This window comes from Python bivittatus, unplaced genomic scaffold (genome assembly GCF_059951505.1).
Source record: "Python bivittatus isolate LINGU-HERP-01145 unplaced genomic scaffold, Pbiv_v1 ctg000980_np1212, whole genome shotgun sequence".
Taxonomy (NCBI): Eukaryota; Metazoa; Chordata; class Lepidosauria; order Squamata; family Pythonidae; genus Python; species Python bivittatus.
In genome coordinates this window covers 30337277-30357691 of record NW_028277125.1, presented here as the reverse complement: position 1 = coordinate 30357691, position 20415 = coordinate 30337277, and the positions used below count along the sequence as shown (strand labels likewise).

The 20415-nt window shown below is 39.5% G+C and overlaps 1 protein-coding gene across 7 annotated transcripts in view; it reads right to left on the bottom strand.

Annotated features, from left to right (window-relative positions):
- Positions 1 to 15100: 15100 nt before the first annotated feature.
- The window catches only part of DOCK10 (dedicator of cytokinesis 10), a 189566-nt gene continuing 184251 nt past the window's right edge, over positions 15101 to 20415 (bottom strand). For 5 of the 7 annotated variants that reach the window (XM_088131644.1, XM_088131650.1, XM_088131648.1 and 2 more), the window contains 5 exons: positions 19796 to 19986; positions 18561 to 18661; positions 18124 to 18262; positions 16596 to 16671; positions 15101 to 15714 (listed from right to left, as the gene is read on the bottom strand). In XM_088131644.1, the coding sequence (XP_087987770.1) occupies positions 15647 to 15714; positions 16596 to 16671; positions 18124 to 18262; positions 18561 to 18661; positions 19796 to 19986 (575 nt within the window). In that variant the 3' untranslated portion in view covers positions 15101 to 15646. The remainder of the gene's footprint in view (positions 15715 to 16595; positions 16672 to 18123; positions 18263 to 18560; positions 18662 to 19795; positions 19987 to 20415) is intronic. The other 2 variants (XM_088131646.1, XM_088131649.1) reach the window with 1 other exon arrangement.

The window sequence follows — 20415 nt, the reverse complement described above, 5'->3', positions numbered from 1 at the left end:
TTGCAGAAGCTCAAAATTTCTTCAGAAGAAATTCAGTTGCTGTGCCTCTTAGGAAATGTGATGGTGACAGAGTGTGACAGGATTATTAAAGGAACGTTATGGAGGCACTGTTGGAAAACAATTTATTTGTCTAATATAACAGGCAGCTTTCAATCCAGTGCATAAACCATGTAATATCATAATGCAATAAAGTGTTTATTGTTGCATTTCAATGAACAATATCATAACAACACAATTTGCCCAATGCTGCTTTCCATCATGGAATATGCCCAACACCTCCTTCATTGAGTGAAGTGCTTCACTCCCTGCTTCGTTGGTGAAGTGCTTCTACCATGGTGGTGATATACCCCACCCCTCTTTATTTTCTCTTGCTCTTGGAACAGAGTTTCCACCAAAAAGAAGGAAGGGGCTACCTTTTTCAGTGACTAAACTGATACTGCTACTGGTGGGAGGGAGAAAATCTTGGCGGACAAGGGCCACATATGACCCTGGGAAGTGCTGAATGCTTAGTTGCAGTTTTCATCTGTTTCCTACTTCAACACCATCAGTTTTCAGCAATTACTTTTCAGGGCTCTGAGGGTCCTGAAAAGAGGACAGGGCTCATACATTATGTAGTCACCCCATTTAAGCCTATTACTTGGCTCCTGACTTGACCAATGCTACTACATAAGAATACTTGGTTTTCTGTTTGCTGTCTTTTTCCTTAGTTTCTTGCTTTATAATTACTAAGTACTGCCCTGAAATTATGCTGTGTTCCAGTTTGTGCAGGCAGCAACAGTGCTTGGCTTGGCAGGGAGAGCGGGATTGAGTTTTTCCAGAGTTCATGCTTTGTGCGCACACAACCCTGATGGCCAGAGAACATTAGCAGATGTGAAAACTCAATCCTCAGCTGCTTTGGCCTGCAGGAATTCAGAAGCTGAGCTGCTCTTGTGTTGGGAGCAGCCAGCTTAATAGTAGACAGCAAATCAGATCGGGGGGGGGGGGGGGGAAGGAAGCGTCACCTTGCCTTTTTTTGTCCTGGTTTAGTTAGACATTTTGAAGAGCAGCATTGCAGTAGATGCACACTGTATGTATGCTGATGCATGTGTGGAAATGCATGCTTTCAACTATGCTGTACAGCACGAACATCTCTACTTTTTTTTTTTTTTTGATGGCATGTGCAAGGTCAGGCAGGTCTGCAAAATTTGGAGCAGGTGAAGAAAGGGAGATGTGCATGAACCCTAATGAAGAAGTGAGTGAGTGGTGGAGCTCAGGAGAAGGAAGTGTGAGGGACAGGAAGAAGAAACTGGAAGAGAAAGAATGCAGCGTAAGAGAAGAGACAACCCAGCTCAGAAGTGAGAGCTATGGGTTGGAAATGCTTCAGAGAGACTCAGTTTTAATTAACTCACTCTAAATCTGGCTGGGAATGTATTCTTACAGTTTTTAAGATTATGTTTTTTACCTCAGGATAACATTGAAGTTGTCTTTCTGAGATCTGTATGGCTTGTACTTCATTGAGTGGCCAAGTATATGGGGCTTGATAGGATTGATTCTGGGAGGTGGTAGGCTCCATACATGAAGTGGGGAAACCGAATGACCTGCAGAGAATTCTGAAGCTTCTGGCTTTTTCTCACCCTCTCCATTTCCAGGGCTTATGATCCCAGGAGCAGAGAGTTCCAAAGAATGACATTGCCGTCTTGCCCAGGGAGTAAAATGCCTCGTGAACCCATGCAGGTGTGCCAAGGTGAGAGGTATAAAATGCACAGAAGGAGAATTCTGCACAGTGACTCTTTGCTCTTCTCAATTCCTACTTGTGTACTGGAAGATCACTGTTTCAGTCAGGAGGCCTAAAATTGGTTTTATTTTATCGTTTATCATATCATAGGTTTACCTATAGCTTCCAGATTTGTGCACTGCCATCTTACCAGACTGGAATGTTGAACACAAGAGTAGAGCCTCTCTATGACCACTCCCTACAGCAGTGTTTCTCAGCCTTGGCAACTCTAAGATGTGTGGACTTCAATTTTCAAAACTCTCCAGCCAGCATGGCTGGCTGGGGAATTCTAGGAATTGAAGTCAACATATCTTGGAGTTGCCAAGGTTGAGAAACACTGCCCTACAGTAATCCAGTTTTGTTGTGCAAGCCATCATTCTAATTATGAACCATCTTTGTGGGCACAAACTGGAACCCTGCAGGAAAGTAGCCCCACTCTGCCTACAGAAGGCAGTTGATGGTTTATGCAGGCAAAGCCAGAGTCTTGCCAAAATTCAGTCCCTCTGTTCTTGGACAAATCAGATGGCTTGCCAGAACTCATCCCCCTTTTGCATAGACAGACTTCTGCAGGCAGAGCTGAACTATTGCACACATTTGTCCGCTCTGCCTGGACAAGCTGGCAGCAGGGCTGGGTTCTGATAGGACTCTGGGGTTGCATATGTAAAGGATAAAGGATAAAGAGCTCTTCTGACATAAACTGGTAGCTGGCAGACTGACTATTACCAAAGCGAAACTTATTAGTTTTATTTGTAAGGAGGTGTCTCAGAAATTCATGTTATCAGTTTAGGGGCACAGCATCTTTGGTTTAGTGTGATATGTGAACCCACACACTGTAACTTACAAATTATAGTCAGTCTCCTCATGCAGTGTGAATCCAGTCAGTTGTGACTAATCAGCAATTCCTGGCTGAAAAGGTTATGACTTAGTGCAATGTGGAATCTAGTCACATTCTACCCAGACTGGCAGTATCCTAGAAGGGATTAATAGGTAATCCTGCTGCTGTTGCAGACTCCATGGAAGACAGTGAAATGAAAAATACACTTGAAATAAGAAACAAGAAAGTGTATAAAATATAAAATAGACAATAGAAAAATATAGGGTTAACATTCAGTACTGCCTGGACATGGAAATTGGAAATTAACCTTCCCAATTAATTTTTCCTTTCAGAAAAATGCAGCATTGTGCAATCCCTTGAAAGAGGTGTTTCACAAGGCCCAGAAACACATACAAAGCACCTCTTCTCATTGTGAAAGCAGCTACAGCTTTTTCCAGGCTCTCTCACCTGTTATGGAAGTGTCTCCTGGCAGTCTCTGCATATATGTGTGGAGCCCCGCTCCCCATCAAACCATAAGTTGGGGTCACTTGGAAGTTGACTTCATAATGGACACACCACCACAGAAAATCAGATTTTTCAAACAGAAGATAGAATTCTTAAAGAAGGACACCCTCCCCCCCGCCCCCATACACTTTCACTCCATATCTCTAGCATTTTGGATGCATACTGCATGCTATAACTAAAGGAGGTTGTGTTATGAATTTGGAATGTGGTTCCTAAAAGCATGTTTTCAGTAGACAGTGACAGTCACTTTGCTATTGGAATTACTAAATAGCTGCTTCTAGCAATTTGCTATGCTAAGCCTATCTTTGTTTTCCACAGTTTAGACAGGTCAATCCTTTCCTATTTCAATAAAAAACAAATCATTTTGCACAAAATAATTGCATCGTTCAAACATACTCACTACAAAGCTCTCACAAATGGTGAATGCACACATACTGATGGTAAAATCTCCAAAGTGAGACAAATTCTTCTGAGAATATATTATGCAGAATTTCAGACTTAATTAATATGGTAGTTGTTTAGCTATGGGGAATGTTTATTTTTTGTTCTTTTATTATCAGGTACATTAATATTCCTGCTTCTAACACAATTGCTTCAACCCAGATGAAATTGATCAAATTGACCTGAAATGATGGGAGTTATAAATCAACATATCAAGAGGACACCAGATTGGGAAACAGCTGAGGAAGAAACTGGAAATCACGGGAAATGCCTAAAGCATTGTGTTGGAGTTAAGCATTTAACTTCTTCAAAAGACACAGAACTACTGTTATACTGTGCCTTTAATTCCCAACTGTTAGAACCTATTACAAAGGCTTTTGTGACTTCAGGAATTATTTCTGTATGTGGCACATTTTCTTTTCCATGGTCCCCCCCCCCCACATTTTATCCCCATAATTAGGGGGTAGGTTGAGAGGTAATCCCTGCCTATATACTCTTGGTGACTAAGCAGGTATTCAGTTTGGATTTTCCCGAGCAGATCTCCTACATATGCCTTATAACTAGCATTTGTTCTGCCCAAATTACCTTTCTAACTGGAGAAGACTTTTCATATGGAACACTGAAGAACCTGCAGTCTGAACTGCTATGGTCAGGTTGAGGTTTATTTGGAGTTTTGAGAGTTTAACCTGGCACTCACTGCATGTATTACCATCTGAGAGTAATGAATCACTATGGCTGGGTTCAGTTTAAGACAAAGTGTGGTTTATTTGGTTTTGGCTTATTGTGGCTTGTAAACAGTGGGTTAAAGCTTGGTGCGTTGTATGAACCCACTTGAGCTAGAAGGAAAAAACTTGGTAGAATTCTTGTCCGTGTCACCTAGTTAAATGAAAAAGCAAAGAAACATCCAGCATTTCATTATTTTATTACTGAATCTGTTAAAAATAAAAAAGTCCAACTTTTCAGAGCAGGCAGTCCAGGTGCCCAGTAGAAAATGGCTGTGGAAGGCAGTGGGGGTCTGGGGAACTTGCCAGAGCACACACCAACCAGTTGGAACGGAGGTATCTGCGTAAGACAGAATGAGGTGCAGCAGGGGAGACAGATTGTCTCGCTTGACCAATCTAAGGGTTACACTACTTCTGATGAGCAGCAAGAAAACTGAGATGGGAACCACCTTCCCAGCAGCCAGGGATAAGCTGAAGTTGACATCATCTGTCCCTGTCCTCCCAAAATGGTAGGAGCCCCATCCTCACACTGGGTCAAAACAAGAAGTATGAACCAGCCCTGATTATATCTAGTCAGCCTCATTAGCACATTCATTTGTTGCACAGTTCAATGTAATGGGGTGGGGGTGGGGGGAGCTTTTTGTATGCATACGAAAAGTGGGAAAAAAGAAGATATGTCTGTTGGTTTGCCCCACCCCTCCATAAATGCATCTGGCAAATTAAAAATGTGTGCGTATCAGCAATCACTGAATACACTTGGCAATTTCCAGACTGCAAGGAAACAGACACAAGCGCTCTCTCACATGCCGTTGGGATGAAAGAAAAAACATGCTAAATTAGTCCAGTATCTATTTCTGCTATAAGCAATCAGTTCCCTCTGGGAAGCTGATGGGATGCATATGGGAAACCAACCAGCACAATAGCATCCTTCTCATGTTCCTAAGCCACTAGCATTCAAAACAAGCCTGTCTGTTGAGTTGAAGCCTCTGGTGCATTCTTTGGCAGGGTGAATTTAAATATCTCATTGTAAGTCTTCACCACTACAGATGCCTTGATGTTTTAAATGGGAGAGTGGACATGACAGCCGACAGGAGGGTTCTGACAACCACTGCATCCAGGGCATCATGTGGAATGGCAACTGAAGGAAACACAAGGGCAGTTCTTATGATAACACTCAAATGCTTCCTCCAAGAACATAGAGGGATTGTGTATGCCTCTATAACCACTCAGAAGAGAGGATGAGCAGAATGTCTGTATGCACCTCTGTATACCTGTTCAGCTCTTGAGTCTGACCCCTTCTGATTCTTTATGGAATGTGCATTCCACTTTGCTGCACCTGGCAATAAAAACAAGTGAAAACAAAAATGTAATTTAAATATTTTTAAAAAATATTTCCCCCCCTTTTTTCTCTTTGTTTGGTTTTTTTTTTTCCTTTTCTTTGCATTTGGTTTCTATTATTTTTTTTTCTTTAAGTTCAGAGATCATTTTGTTAACTCTGTTGTCTTAGGGTATTTAGGGGTTTTGTCATTTTTTTCTTGTAATTTGTCAATAAAATTTGGAAAAAAATGTAACTCACGCTAGATTATAAAGTATAATTGTAGATTATACCTTTGCCCACCACTCATAGAAAAGGCCATTTTTCTTCTGTCTGAAGAAAAATGTTTTTGCCTGAAAATGGAAGAGCCACAGAAAGGGAAGCATCTTAAAAGTGTTAGGTGTCTTAGTCAGTATTTGCAGCATATGCTAAGTGAGGAATGGACAACTTTTGATGACAAGGTTTTATTTAACACCAGGGTGGTACCTAAGAGCCACAAAATGGGAGAGGTTTAGGGAGAATCTGGAAGATCTCTGTTTCTGAAGAATAATATTTGAGGATTTAGGATGCAATTTCCATTGTTTCTACAGCAAAATGGTGAGAGCGTATATTGCTATTTTTCAGTAATTGTGGATAGTTTTGAGGGCTGCAAAAAAGAACTTGGAAACACAGGTGCTACGGGTTGACCATTGTTGTACCATGTTTTATTAAATTAACCCAAATGCCTGAGTTTGCTCAACACACTAAACCGTAAGTTAACAACCCTGATTGGGTTCACACAATACACTGAGGATTCAGTGCTGTGAGAATCTGCTTTTGGAGTGAAAAGTCAGATATTTAAAAAACCTTGACTTATAAACCATTAGCAGGTTGCTTATTTAAATATCTGATTTTTCACTCTAAAATCAGATGCATATTTCCCGATACTTTAAAACTGTGAGTCACAGATTAATGCACTAAAGCTGGATTCTCACAACACCGAATCCTCAGTGTATTGTGTGAACCCAGTCAGTGTTGTTAACTTATGGTTTAGTGCAGTGATTCTCAACCTTTTTGAAGCTGCCGCCCCCCTAAGGAACGGAAAATTTTTCAACGCCACCCTTTGTGAAAATCCTGTAATTTAGGGTATGCGGGGGGGGGGGGGGAGTTACTGAATTATAAAAGGCAAAAATTTTAAGTAATTTTTTTCAGTAGACTTACACACCAAATTTGTTCGATTTAACTCAATACTTTTGCCCTGGAAGGTAATTGCATTCCTTTTATTAAAATTAAAATGACTAATGCAAAAAAAATGCTTAAATGCTCTTTTATGTAAATACGTTTATTTCAAAATGCTGTAAATACGTTTATTTTTTTGATGCTCGTTTTTAAAAATTTTTATTTTATTTATTTTATTTTTTTTGCAAATGCTTTTTTAATGTTTAAAAATTCTTTATTCTTAATTAGATAATTAAAAAAAACAGCCAAAAAATACGCTAAAAGAGTAATATCAATGAAACATGCTTGATTATGTCAGTGGGACGGTTGTGAAACTGAGGGGAAAAAACTGAAATGAAGCGAATGAAAAGCAACTCAAGAAACACGGGTCAAATCAAACATTCATATTGAAAGGACGCTCAACATACGCACTGCGATTAATCGCGCGGGAAGACAGCTGACGCATGCGCTGTGCTGGTAGGGATCGGAGAAGAATCGTAGTGTTGAGTTCTTCAAGGTCAGCCTACTTAGAATACAAATTCGTCTCACCATTCTTAGAAGTGCGTGAGGGCAGCCATCGGGTAAGTTCGTTTTATTGCTGGTACAAATAGTGTAAACCGGATAATCAATTTAATAAATTTTTTTGGGAGTTTTAAAATTAAGTTCGAATGCCAAAACATGCTCATCGCCCCTCTACCGCCCAAAACATGCCCACCGCCCCCCTACCACCCAAAACAAGTTCACCGCCCCTCAGCATCCTCCCACCGCCCCCCAGGGGGAGGTACTGCCCCCGTTGAGAACCAATGGTTTAGTGTTTTGAGCAAACTCAGGCAACTGGGTTAATTTAATAAAACGTGGTACATCTTCTCCTTTCAAGCTGAGAGGGAGGGGAAAAGGCAGAGAAAAGGTTTTGCTAATGGCTGACAAGAATAGAATACCAATAGCCTACAGCAAGGTTCCTCAACCTCAGCAACTTTAAGATGGGTGGACTTCAATTCCCAGAATTCCCTAGCCACCATTGCTGGCTGGGGAATTCTGGGAGTTGAAGTCCACCCATCTTAAAGTTGCTGAGGTTGAGGAACCCTGGCCTACACGGCACAGGAAATAGAAAAAAAATGTCTAGGGATGATGGACAACTAGGTGGTACACCACCAAATTAATCTCTTTTATCCCATAAACATACCAGGACATCCAGAACTCAGTTCTTAACCCAGATATTGGTTGTAGCAAAGTCAAAAAAGAGTTTTGAAACACCTTAGATGTTGCTAAAAGATACATGGTGCAACTTTTAATTCAGTAATAACTAGAGAAGTGTCAGTTTGGTGTAGTGGTTAGTGTACTGGATAAGCAGGCAGAGAGATTTGAGTTCTAGCCGTCCCTTACACACAACACCAACCAGGTGACTTTGGGTCAACCACTCCTTTTCAGCCCTAGACTGGGAAGAAAGCTGCATGGACCTGTCCATGAAGTTGCCAGGAATCAAGATAGACTTGAACCTCCCCCCCACCAAATAAACAACAACAACAAAAAAACCACCAACAAAACCAAAACAGCCATTCCCCAACCTAGAGAAGCAAAGTTTCCCTATTCTGATTTAAAGTTTAACAAGCTTACTATGATTTAAATTATCATGGACTCCATGTGTTTCCTCAGATGCTGATCTTTGCCCTAAAAAAAGCTACTATATATAAGATAACACATAACTTCCCAAATTCTTATTGACTTCCACAGGTACAAAGAAACACTAGAGTGACACCCTGAGGTTGGTCTGTCCGTCCGTCCTGCCTTCTGTCCTTCTTTTCCAGCATGGCCCAGACATTGGAATAGAAAAGGGTATTCTGTTCAGGCCAGTAGGATCCACTTGCAAAGCAATGAGGTTTTTTTTCTCCCCCAATAATTATTGATGAATTGAAGGAGGTCTCTTATAATTGCTGACAAGAATGAAAGAAACAGTTGAAAAGAAACAGATGCAAATAGCTGCAGGCATCCTTGCTGCAAAGTATGTATGTCATTCAATATTACTTTGAAAATTAGTTGCCGGGGGTGTGGGCTGTTTGGCTGTGGGAAATTTAACTCTTTCTCTAAGCTGGACTTCTTCCTTTCCTTTCCTTTCCTTTCCTTTCCTTTCCTTTCCTTTCCTTTCCTTTCCTTTCCTTTCCTTTCCTTTCCTTTCCTTTCCTTTCCTTTCCTTTCCTTTCCTTTCCTTTCCTTTCCTTTCCTTTCCTTTCCTTTCCTTTCCTTTCCTTTCCTTTCCTTTCCTCTCCTCTCCTCTCCTCTCCTCTCCTCTCCTCTCCTCTCCTCTGGTAACTACTGCCATCCCCACCCCAACCTTCCCTCATCTCCAACCAAGTTTTCCCCTCCTTTCCAAAACCTTCCCTTCTCAGTACAGTTATCTCTTTGTTTGTCATATCTCCACCTGGTTTCCTTCCTTCTTTACTGCTTTTGCTGGAAAGAGGGAAATGAAGGGGTCTCTGTATAAATATGGTCTGCATGCAGCAGAGAAAATGGGTGGTATATGCAGATAAGAATAAGTTAATTTTGTAAATGGGACAGCATGCTTCACAAGCAATTGATCTTAATTAGCACTTATTAACTTTTTTTGCTCCTAAACTCCATCCTTTTCTGGATGACATATATTGTTGTTTAGTCGTTAAGTCGTGTCCGGCTCTTCGTGACCCCATGAACCATATTGCGCCAGGCCTTCCTGTCCTTCACTGCCTCCCTGAGTTTGCTCAGTTTGCTCAGTTTCATGCTCATGGATGACATATATACACATATGTATATTGCACTATATGTATGTGCAATGGGGGTGGGGGTGGGGGTGGATGGATTTCAGGTGGAGCTGGCAATCATAGACCTCAAGGAGGGGAACTGGGCTGTCTCCTGTTTTATTTTTTTCGGTCTACTCTTCTTCTTCTTCTTCTTCTTCTTCTTCTTCTTCTTCTTCTTCTTCTTCTTCTTCTTCTTCTTATTATTATTATTATTATTATTATTATTATTATTATTATTATTTGTGTGGGGAGCATATCCTTTTAAATTCAGGATCATTCTCTTTTTGGGGGTAAACATGTTATGTGTTTGTGTGTGGGTGACACCTGATGCTACTGAAGTCACTTCCTAGATTGTGAAACTCAGTGAATGAAGCCAGAAAAATACCTGTTCCAAGCAACGTGTAATTTAATAAACTTTCCTAGTAAATGTTGAGTATAATTAGGCTGCAAAGAATGAATCCTATTAAACGTTAAATGCATTTTCCCCTAATTTGAAATTTAAACCTTTGCTTGTGGCTTGGGGTAATGGAAGATGCGATTGAACATAAAATATGCATAATTTTTAACTCCTTTAGGGGTGCTGTGATGGCATAAACTAATGAATAAATAATAACTTAGCAAATTCAGAGAAGTTGCATTTGTCCAATTTTGCCTGTGTGCAGAAAGCTTTTGCTATGAAAAGCTGGGGGGGGGGTGCTCTATACACATATGTATATAAATTTATAGTACTCAAATTTATCATTTAGGTTCTGTCCACATGAAAGTAGCTGATCATTTCCCCCCTATGCTAGATTATTTGGCCTATAGGATTAATCTACCTCTATCAATAGTCCCCTAAAACCCAGTGCCTGCCCTTTCTAACTGATCAATAGCACCAGAAATCAAGGCATCAGGCTTTCTTGACAGCAGCTGGAAACTGAAGAATTCTTGAACAGAAATTCTGCTTTTAACAGTCCTCCAAGGCTACAATGTACTGTAATAAGACTCATTGTAGTTCCATGTATACTATGTATATATACACATACATAAATGAGGACATTGGGATGTCATTCGGACTGAAGAAGTGGGGCCAGGTGGTAGTAAAGAGATGGAAGGCAGTTAAGAGTTATGAGGTGGAACTACCAACAGGCCACATAGCAGACATATAGACCAGCTACAAGTACCTCAATATCCCACAGTCACATGGGAACCACGATGAAGAGGCAAGAAAGACAGCAACACCAAGTACCACCAGAGATAAAACAGGTCCTGAAGAGCCAGCCCAATGGGAAAAACAAGATCCACACCATCAACACGTAAGCTCTGCCATTCATCAGATATCCTGCTGGTATAGTGAGCTGGCCCAAGAAGGACATGGAGGCTGCTGATGTGAAGACCTAGAAGCTCCTCACAATGTAAGGAGTTTCCACCCCACGTCCAATATCCAGAGACTGTACACTAGCTGGAAAGGGGGCAGGCAGGGTCTGGTGAGTGTCAAAGCCACTGTTCTAGATGAAACCCGGAGCATCCAGGGGTATATCAGTAAGATGGTACCCAAAGATGAACTGCTGAGGGAATGCCTGAGGCAGCAGCAGACATGGGAGGAAGTAGAGGAAGTGCCATGGCAACACAAGACCCTGCATGGGCAAGGTGGCTGACATCAGGAAATCCTACCAGTGGCTGGAAAGGGCTGGACTAAAAGACAGCACTGAGACACTGTTCATAGCAGCACAAGAACAGGCACTAAGCACCAGATCCATAGAAGCAGGGGTCTACCACACTAGACAGGATCCAAGGTGCAGGTTGTGCAAAGAGGCTCAGAGTCAGTCCAACACATAGTGGCAGGGTGTAAGATGCAGGTAGCAACAGCATACACTGAATGGCACAACCAAGTAGCTGGCATTCTGTACAAGAACATCTGCACAGTGTAAGGGCTAGACCCTTCCAAGTCCAGATGGGAGATTCCATAGAAGGTCATGGAGAATAACAGGGCTAAGATCTTGTGAGTCTTCCAGATCCAGACAGATAGGCAGGTACTGGCCAATCAACCAAACATTGTGGTAGTAGACAAGGACCAGAAGACAGCGGTGGTAATTGATGTAGTGGTGCCAAGTGACAGCAACATCAGGAAGGAGTATGAGAAGCTGCAGAAGTACCAGGACCTGAAGGAAGAACTAGAGAGAATGTGGAAAGTAAAGGCCAATGTGGTCCCAGTGGTGGTAGAAGCACTCAGGGCTGTGACTCCTAAGCTGGGAGACTGGCTCCAACAGATCCCAGGAACAACATCAGAGCTCTCTGTCTGGAAGAGTGCAGTGCTAGGAACAGCTAAGATACTGTGCAGAACCCTCAAACTCCCAGGCCTCTGGCAGAGGACCTGTGATTGAGGAAGACACGTACCACCCATAGGGGATGGGTGGGAGGATTTTTTTTTTTATAGACACATACATACACATTAATAAGTTACCTAAGGCAGAGTTATGTATCTTAATATCAGGGCCTGTTTGTGTGGTTTCTGGAGCCCCTGTCAGTAAAATGGCACCAAATCAATGGCACAGTTTGAGGCAGGAATTGCATTAAATATGTACCAAATTAACCATTTTTAAAGCAAAGGAAAACAGCAATAGCCCCCACCCTTCCTTTTACACTATTGCTCCAGTTGCTGTGGCCCTCATCCTCTCCGAAATGTTGCATGTAATCCCAGGCCACCAGAAAATTGTCTCCCCAATGCAAAGAAGCCTATAGGAGCTGAGTATGGCTGTGCAGTGATCCATATTCAAAGGACAGTGTGGGTGCAAATGTACCATCTATTAGAAAACCCTTAAACCAGCCACATGATCCTGAGAGAAGGCACAACGGTTTTAAGGTGTTCCTGTCAAGTGCCACATATGCATCCCCAATGCTATTAATCTGTTTGGTCCTTTATGCTTAGATCTCAGCACAGCCCTAGAGCTCAGCTCATAGCTTATAGGATGCATAAATCTGAACAGCACCCAAGGGAAACAGACAACTCCAACTTTGCCCTGGTTTGTCATTTGGTTTCTGAACCTCAGATACAGTAACCATTTATAGCCTTCCCATCTAGGACTGTAAGGAGCTATGATTTAGCTCTACTAATTACACATTCTCATCTATAGTATGTGCCAACTACTTCTTTTGTGTGTGGTTGGCCCTAGTTAGCTTCCTCCAGCATGGTGCCCTTCATATATATTATACAACTCTGAGAATTCCCACTAGCATGGCAAATCAATGGGAATTTAGGGAACTGCAGTCTGAAAGAATTGGAATGCACCAGGTTTATGATGTCTGCTTTGGACACTATACTAGCTTAGAAAGTAATATATTATGGGCTTTGCATATAAAAAGCCACAGGTTTTTGGCATTTTTTGCATATAAAAACCCACAGGACTTGGCATTTTCAGATAAAATGGAAAGACACTGATGGCCTAAGCAAGCACTATTTTACTTATCAATGTATTTATTAGGTTTAAATGCTAGTGTTTCTCTAGAAACCCACATGGGCTTACATGGAGAATCCAATAGAAGAGAATATATGTAGCTCAGGGTTGAACTGTGGAGTCCTTGGTGAGTTTGGTTGTTTGCTTGCAGACATTTCATTACCTGACTACGTAACATCATCAGTGCTAGTGAGTGTGGGGTTTGCTCCCTGTTTATATACAGTAGCTTGCCCCGCCAGTGTCAGTTAGGGTGTGGTTTTCTCCTTGGTAGTTCCTTAATTAGGGTATTGTTTTCTGCTTGTCTGATGTTAATCCCTGCTTATCTGGATGTAGGCTGCTGGAGAGGATGTGTTTTGTTCTTTTGTTTCCTTCTTAGCCTTTTTATTGTCTCTTTTGAATGGTGTGTAAAATGTGGTTTATCTCTATGTGTCTATTGATGGCTGATTTGTCTGAATGCCAAGTTTCCAGGAATTCCCAGCCTTTTTTGGATTTAGCTTGATGTTCACAGTTTCCCAGTTGAAACTATGGTTGAGTCTGGCCATGTGTTATGAGATTAGGGAGTTGGGAAAATTTGGTTCCAGTCAAGATCCCATATCTTCTTTATCTATCTATCTATCTATCTATCTATCTATCTATCTATCTATCTATCTATCTATCTATCTATCTATCTATCTATCTATCAAATTTGTCACTGCCCATCTTGTGAAATGACATGCTACCATCATCAGAGAAAAAACTCTCCCATTGATGCCAGTAGAAAATAAATTCCAAAAATCATTATAATCCACATAAGGTTAATCAGTTACATTACAATCTTTTCTTGTAAAGGAGCAAGCTGTTGATTAACTTACTTGCAAAACACTCTGTGGCTTCAATGAAAAAGATAATAATGATGAAAATGATTTTATTCCTAGTGTGTAAGTAATGCTGTCTAGGACTCAACTAGCAATGCAAAAGTTGGTAAGAAAAGTATGCTGAAAAACCAATAGTGTTTCCAAATTAAACCAGACTTAGATGTTTTTGGTTACATTTTCCTCAGTAATGGAGAAACTATAATTTACAATTCCATTTGGTCTTAAAAAATAAAATGTGAAAGTTATTCGGCAAGGCACATCTTTTTAATAGCAACCTCTCTCTCCCACCTCCACAATTTATTTGTGAATAAATGGCAGGACTATTATCACCAGCATGAAGATTAGATGCATCCATCTTTCATCTGGTCATACAGCTCAAGATGATATAAGATACAGGCTGATTTTGCTGTCAAGCAAGTACTTTACTCAACCATGTATGTTGCTGAAGTAAAAGATGAAACAATGCTTTACTGTATAATGACATTAAGCAAGTTCATGCTGTCACAGTACAAATGGGAAAGGAAACTGGAGCTGTGTTGCTGCTCTATATCTGTGTTATCAGTTATCACAAAGGATTTAACATATATATCCTATAAATTGTAGTAAGAGATGAAAGTGTATATTGTATTATATGCTATATTTAAATATATGAGGCCACAGTACCTTGTTCTTTCTATTTGGAGACATTCTGAAAAAGGTAAAACAGGCAAGGGAAAAAAAAAGGACCACAACAGAATGGAAACAAGAGTTAGATCCCGTGCTGTAGGAGAAGAATGATCTAGGACTCTGTGTTTCAGTCTTCTACTTTAGAACTGAGATGTTTGAATAAATTACTCTAAATCACAACCGCTAGAGTTAAAACTGTACATATGCAGTAACTTAAAATGCTGGTGATACAGTAGCACTGAGATGTGAAGAACAAGTATGAATGAGAAGAACAAGGAGCTTTTACCAGCAGAGAGATATGAAATCATCTGCCTAGTTTTGATTTGCATGTCTTCTGAATTATGCTGTCTGGTCCATTCTTTCACTTCCCCATTTTCATTTCAGCTGGTAGAAGATGCACAGCTCCTTAGAAAAAACATGATTTCAAGTATATCACCAGAAGTTTGAAAACATCTTGGAGCAATGGTAGCAGCAAAAGTAGTGATTACAATTAAGCACCCACTGCAAGCCCAGATGCTTGAGCCAACAGGGTCTTTCCCCAGTAAATAGTGGAATACTGCAATAAATACCAGTAACTAAAAAAAAAAAAACCTCACACAATTTTCTACACATAAACAAATATTTTAATATAGCCGCATCTGAAATGTTATCCACATTTTAGTCATGTCAAGTATTAACTAAAATTTTTGTAAAAATGACGTATTTTACACATCTTTTATTTACAACTTTAATATACTTAAATGTTATAAAACACTCACTTTTGACTTTTAAAATATATGTATACTAGGACCTGTAGTACATTATATTATTATTTTCAGCAAACGTAAGGTTTGCTGTGAAACTAAATGTTCCATGGATATTTCATTTCATTCTGTTTACTAAAGATTGGCCCGTAATATAGAAAATCATAGGAAATGTGCAAATATCAGGAAAGGGAATAACATAAAAAAAATTGAATTGACTATTTTTTTTTAATTGACACATAAAACGATCAATAAATAAAAAATAATAATGTAATGCGTTCATGGTATCCTCCATTATCTGCCTATATTGTTATGCAAAATAATGCCAAAGTTCTCCAGTTCATAATCATAGACAGTTATGAGATATCCACATTTGATGACAGGAGTGATCCAGGTGGGGCAGTGATTGTTCTACTGATTGCATGGGAATAGGGTTGTTCCACTCCTTGATGCTTTGCAGAATCCTCCTTGTAAGTGATCTTTAAAACAGATACATGCATAAAGAAATAAATAACCCTGATTAAATATATAAACGTGGAAAATTATTAAGCTCATTCGAAACAATACTTTTAGGAACCATCCTGGTCAGCTGTTTTTATCTATCCGGTTAAGGTTTTTAACAGCTGCCATATGAAAGGAAGCTCGTTTTGTTTTGTGTTTTGATACGTTCCCCCAATTTTAAAAGATAAAGACTTCCCTCTTTAGTGTCTGACTTCATAACATTTCTGTGAGATTACACTTTGGCAGTTTTATGAAGTAAACATATAAATGAATGTAGCCCTGCATGGCTATGAACATGATAAATAAACAGTGTATTTCCCTGTATCTACTTGCTGCATTTACCATTTAGTTGCAAATGGAAGCCAACTGAGGCCATAATAAGTGATTACACACCTACACCATACATTAATCAAGCAGCTCTTTCTGATGTCTAAACATAAAACATGAATGTATGTTTAAACAATATCCCCTTCATCAGTACTGGAGATATATCATGCACATCTGCTGACAAGGCCCAGGGGAAAAGTCTACTCCAGGCATGCAACCCACTGCAAGTGTTGAAGAATAAACATCATGCCTAAATAGGAGTCTTATGAAACTTAAATGTGTCTATTAAAAATGAACATTGGAAATGGACCGTGGCTATTAGCCCATGAAGTCCTAGACAAGAATGCCTGGCATATCATTACATTTCTTTCTGACCCTCTATTATATTTCATGCTTCCTAAAAGAATGACTAATGCCCATTTTTCTGGTTAGCATCACCAGAGGACATGTATCCTTATTACATGTTAAGAGACCACTCAGTGAGAATATGTGACAGTAAAGGAACAGAGAGCAGAAAGAAAACCAAACATACCACTTTTGGCTATAGTATTGAGGGAAATGTTAGACAGTGAAGCAGAGAAGTTGTATAAGCACTGACCATGACAGAGCTGCCAGAAAAAGAGAGAGAAAGATGTTGATGAAAATGCCACAGTCAGTGGACACAGAAACACGATAGCAATGAAAAACGCATGGGACTTCAATGCCTGTACAATAAAATACCATTAAGGACAAGTTGACACATTCTATGTTGATGTGGTAAAAGCACAACAAGAAAGTTGCAAGGCTCTGGGGGTGACGTTGGCCTGCTGGGATTCTTCTTGAGAGTGTTGACTAGTGGAGATAAATGAAACAGTAACATTGTTTTCATGGTTTATATAGAATGGAGAGGTGTGACACATGATTTAGTGTAATCATGTCCCCCCTTCCAAAAGAAAGGAACTGTGAAATTATTCATAGGATTGATAAGGAAAACAGTAAGACCCTAAATGACTAACTCATGTAGGAACTAGGATATAAGCCTGAAGGTAGTATTCCTTCAGGCTGAGTCCTCTTCCTGGTATGGGATCTTCTACCCAAGAAGAATTTTTATCTTGGATATATAATGGGATTTCTTGATGGTGAGATCTCAGTTGTTTTCCCAGGTTAAGGCCCATTCTACAATCCACTTGCTTTTGGCATACTGTAAAGAATCAAGGAAGCTCCCTTCACTTTGCTCTTGAGATTGACTTGAACTTGTTACCTCTCTCTGTGTGAGTGTGGGGTATCATATACAGCCTTTAATTGAAGAAATTGGAAGTTCAGCTGTGAGTACTGTTTTCAGTTTTTTTGTACACTATGACTTATTCTTCCTTCTAGATATAATAACAGACCAGCATCCAATTTCGATCTTATCCTGCATACATAGATTCCAATGTATTCTGCTTCTACTTTTCATATATAGACAAAGATCAAAGCTGCATTCAATAACACATCAAATCCCTATATGTCAGCATAGTATTGTTAAGCACTTCATGAAATAATTGCTAATAGTTGGCCTAAAAAGAGTCACTGTATGCTTTTCTCCATAATATGAGCTTAAAAATCCCAAACAGGCAAAATGTTAGGGTTGTCAGAATTTGCTTTAATGCTGGATGGGGAAGGAAGGGAGGGAGGGAGGAAGGAAGGAAGGAAGGAAGGAAGGAAGGAAGGAAGGAAGGAAGGAAGGAAGGAAGGAAGGAAGGAAGGAAGGAAGGAAGGAAGGAAGGAAGGAAAATTAACCCCTGTAGATAATTAGAATTAGTCAACATGATAGAAGTTTTTTTTTTCTCTGTTGCTCTTAAATGATACTAGTGAGAGTTGGAGGGTAATAAAGATGGTTTAGCAGATGAAGGAAGGTGGAAGAGATAGGAGTGTTCAAAATGAGAATATCCCTTTGACAAAGAAAAAAACTTTAGAAATTAGGAACCTTGGTGGATTTTCTAATTTCCCTAGGTGGCTTCCCAATTAGGCTTTAGGCATACTCATGTGAAGCCCTAATGTCTTTAGAGTTGAAAACAAAATATTGAAATAGAATGGCTGACCTGTTCGTTCATAATTTCTGAGAGCTCATTGAGCATATTCTTGTAATGAGATTTCATTTCTTCTTGATATTCCAGCTGATCCTCCTTAATAAGGCGTTCATTAACTTCAAGAGCTTGTCCACATGTTTCTGCAAACTGTCTGCATAGCACAAAAGAGCTCATATTTTTAATGTCAAAATGTGTTATTGTTTAAAATGCAAAGCAGCACTTTGGTCTCATTATGGATTAAAATGGTGAAGTCATAGTGGAGACAGAAAGATAGATAGTCTAAACTTTTTCAAGAATTCTGTAGTTGCCACCTGATGTTTTGCTGGACCAAATAATGCCAGTTTAACCTTGAATTTGCTTGTATTATCTCTATCTATCTATCTATCTATCTATCTATCTATCTATCTATCTATCTATCTATCTATCTATCTATCTATCGTAAAACTTACCTGAAGATTTCTTTCAGGAGTTTAACCTGGTTATCTGGGTATTTCTTAGCATTGGTTTCTTCAAGAAATGCTCGAGCATAAGCCATTGGTCCTGCATTTACCTGTGAGTCAAAGCATGCTATGTTATACTGAGAGTCAGTGCTGCCAAACGCTGTACGTTCTTCTGGCAGTGCCAGAGGTCCTGATCTTGTTCACCTGTTGCTGACACATTATGGAAAGGACACACTCTCAGAGCAGAGGTGCAAAAAGGGTGGTTTGCTAGCACACCTTTAGCGGTTACCAGAATCTTTGCAAGAGTTGGTGGTCAAAAGGTTTGGGGACAATATTAAGGCACCCATTTCATCCCTTAAAGCAACTCAAACAAATCTCCTAAACTGGAGTGCAGGCCTCAACATGCTGTTAAAACAAAACAAAACAAAACAACAACAAAACAAAACAAAACAAAACAACAACAAAAAAACAATATGGCCTTCAAACTGTTGGAAGTAGCTAAAGAACAGCCAACTTAGGTTCATTGCATCAAATGAAATTGCTATCAAATTAAAAGCACAATGGATAAAGTTAAATATGAAAAGTGGAGTGGAGTGATATGATAACAATGCAGTATATTAAACTGCACCCATCAAACTGAAATTAAATTGAAGTTGAGTCAGATAACTCATAAAAACTCTATAATTAGTAACAAAGCTGTTGGCTGTTCTTCTGTCTCTCACACAATTTTATCAATATTTCTCTTCATTTTTTCACCAAGATGCAGCTTAACTACCTTTCCTTCTGCTCCATTGCTTTCAGACTCATCAGAAGAAGTGATATCAAAAAGGAAGCCCCTTTTTTTTAATACTGACCCTCGTATGATGATGTACAACCTGCAGCAGGCATTAAAGAATTATTCTCCATGGAAAGAGATGCAGTGGAAGTAGGTGAATCCTAAGGCATGTGCAGCAATCTTTTGGGGAGAGGGAGAATGATGCTCTTATCAGCACCACCCTACACATTTTTCTTCTGAAGCCTAGCAAGAGGGTATTAGGAACTGGGAACTAAATCTCAGGTTTAATGGGTATTGTGTTTTTTTTTTTTAATATTCAGATTAATTAATTGTTTTTATAATGCTGTAGTGCTTTGAACTTTCAGCAGTTCAGTTGTAACAACAGAACAAGAGAAAGATTCTCTTTCCCATTATATAATCCTAAATGTCAAACCTTTTAAACTTGGGAAAAGGGCTGAATTCTATTTACCTTGACGCTGACACTTCCTTGTAGTTTCAGCTGGAGTCGAATCATATCTACCTCTTCCATTGTACAAAGCTGTTTGAGTTCTGAAATTTTTTTAGACATCTCATCAATGGCTACTTCTATGGGGTTCAATTCTGTGCTCGTCTGGTTTATAACTTGTATTCTTTTCTTCACATATGGAAATAAATGGCTGGCTGCAATCAAAAACAAGATAAATATATCTAAGGAAGGTTTATTTAATGTAATATCATATATTCATAATTGAAACGAAGCCATAATACATACAGTAAGTCAATAAAAAGTTGTATTCTCTCATTTTTTGTACATACATATAATTTCTAAAAGATTCTATAAAAGGACTACTTGCTTATATTTATCAAATTCTAAAATAGGTATAAGAATGATATTCTTGTAATAAAATCTGAAACTTTATTATTCATTCATCCTCCACTGCATTAGGAAGCAAACACAGAATGTGACTAACTAGCAAAAAGCCACTATTGGCACTGCTGTATTTTCCCCCATATTCTGGTATTTTAAATAAATGTCCCCATCATATGAATATCTTCCGATTCTATGAATCTGCACTAGAGTTTTGTTCAATTTTTGAACAAAAAAGGCAG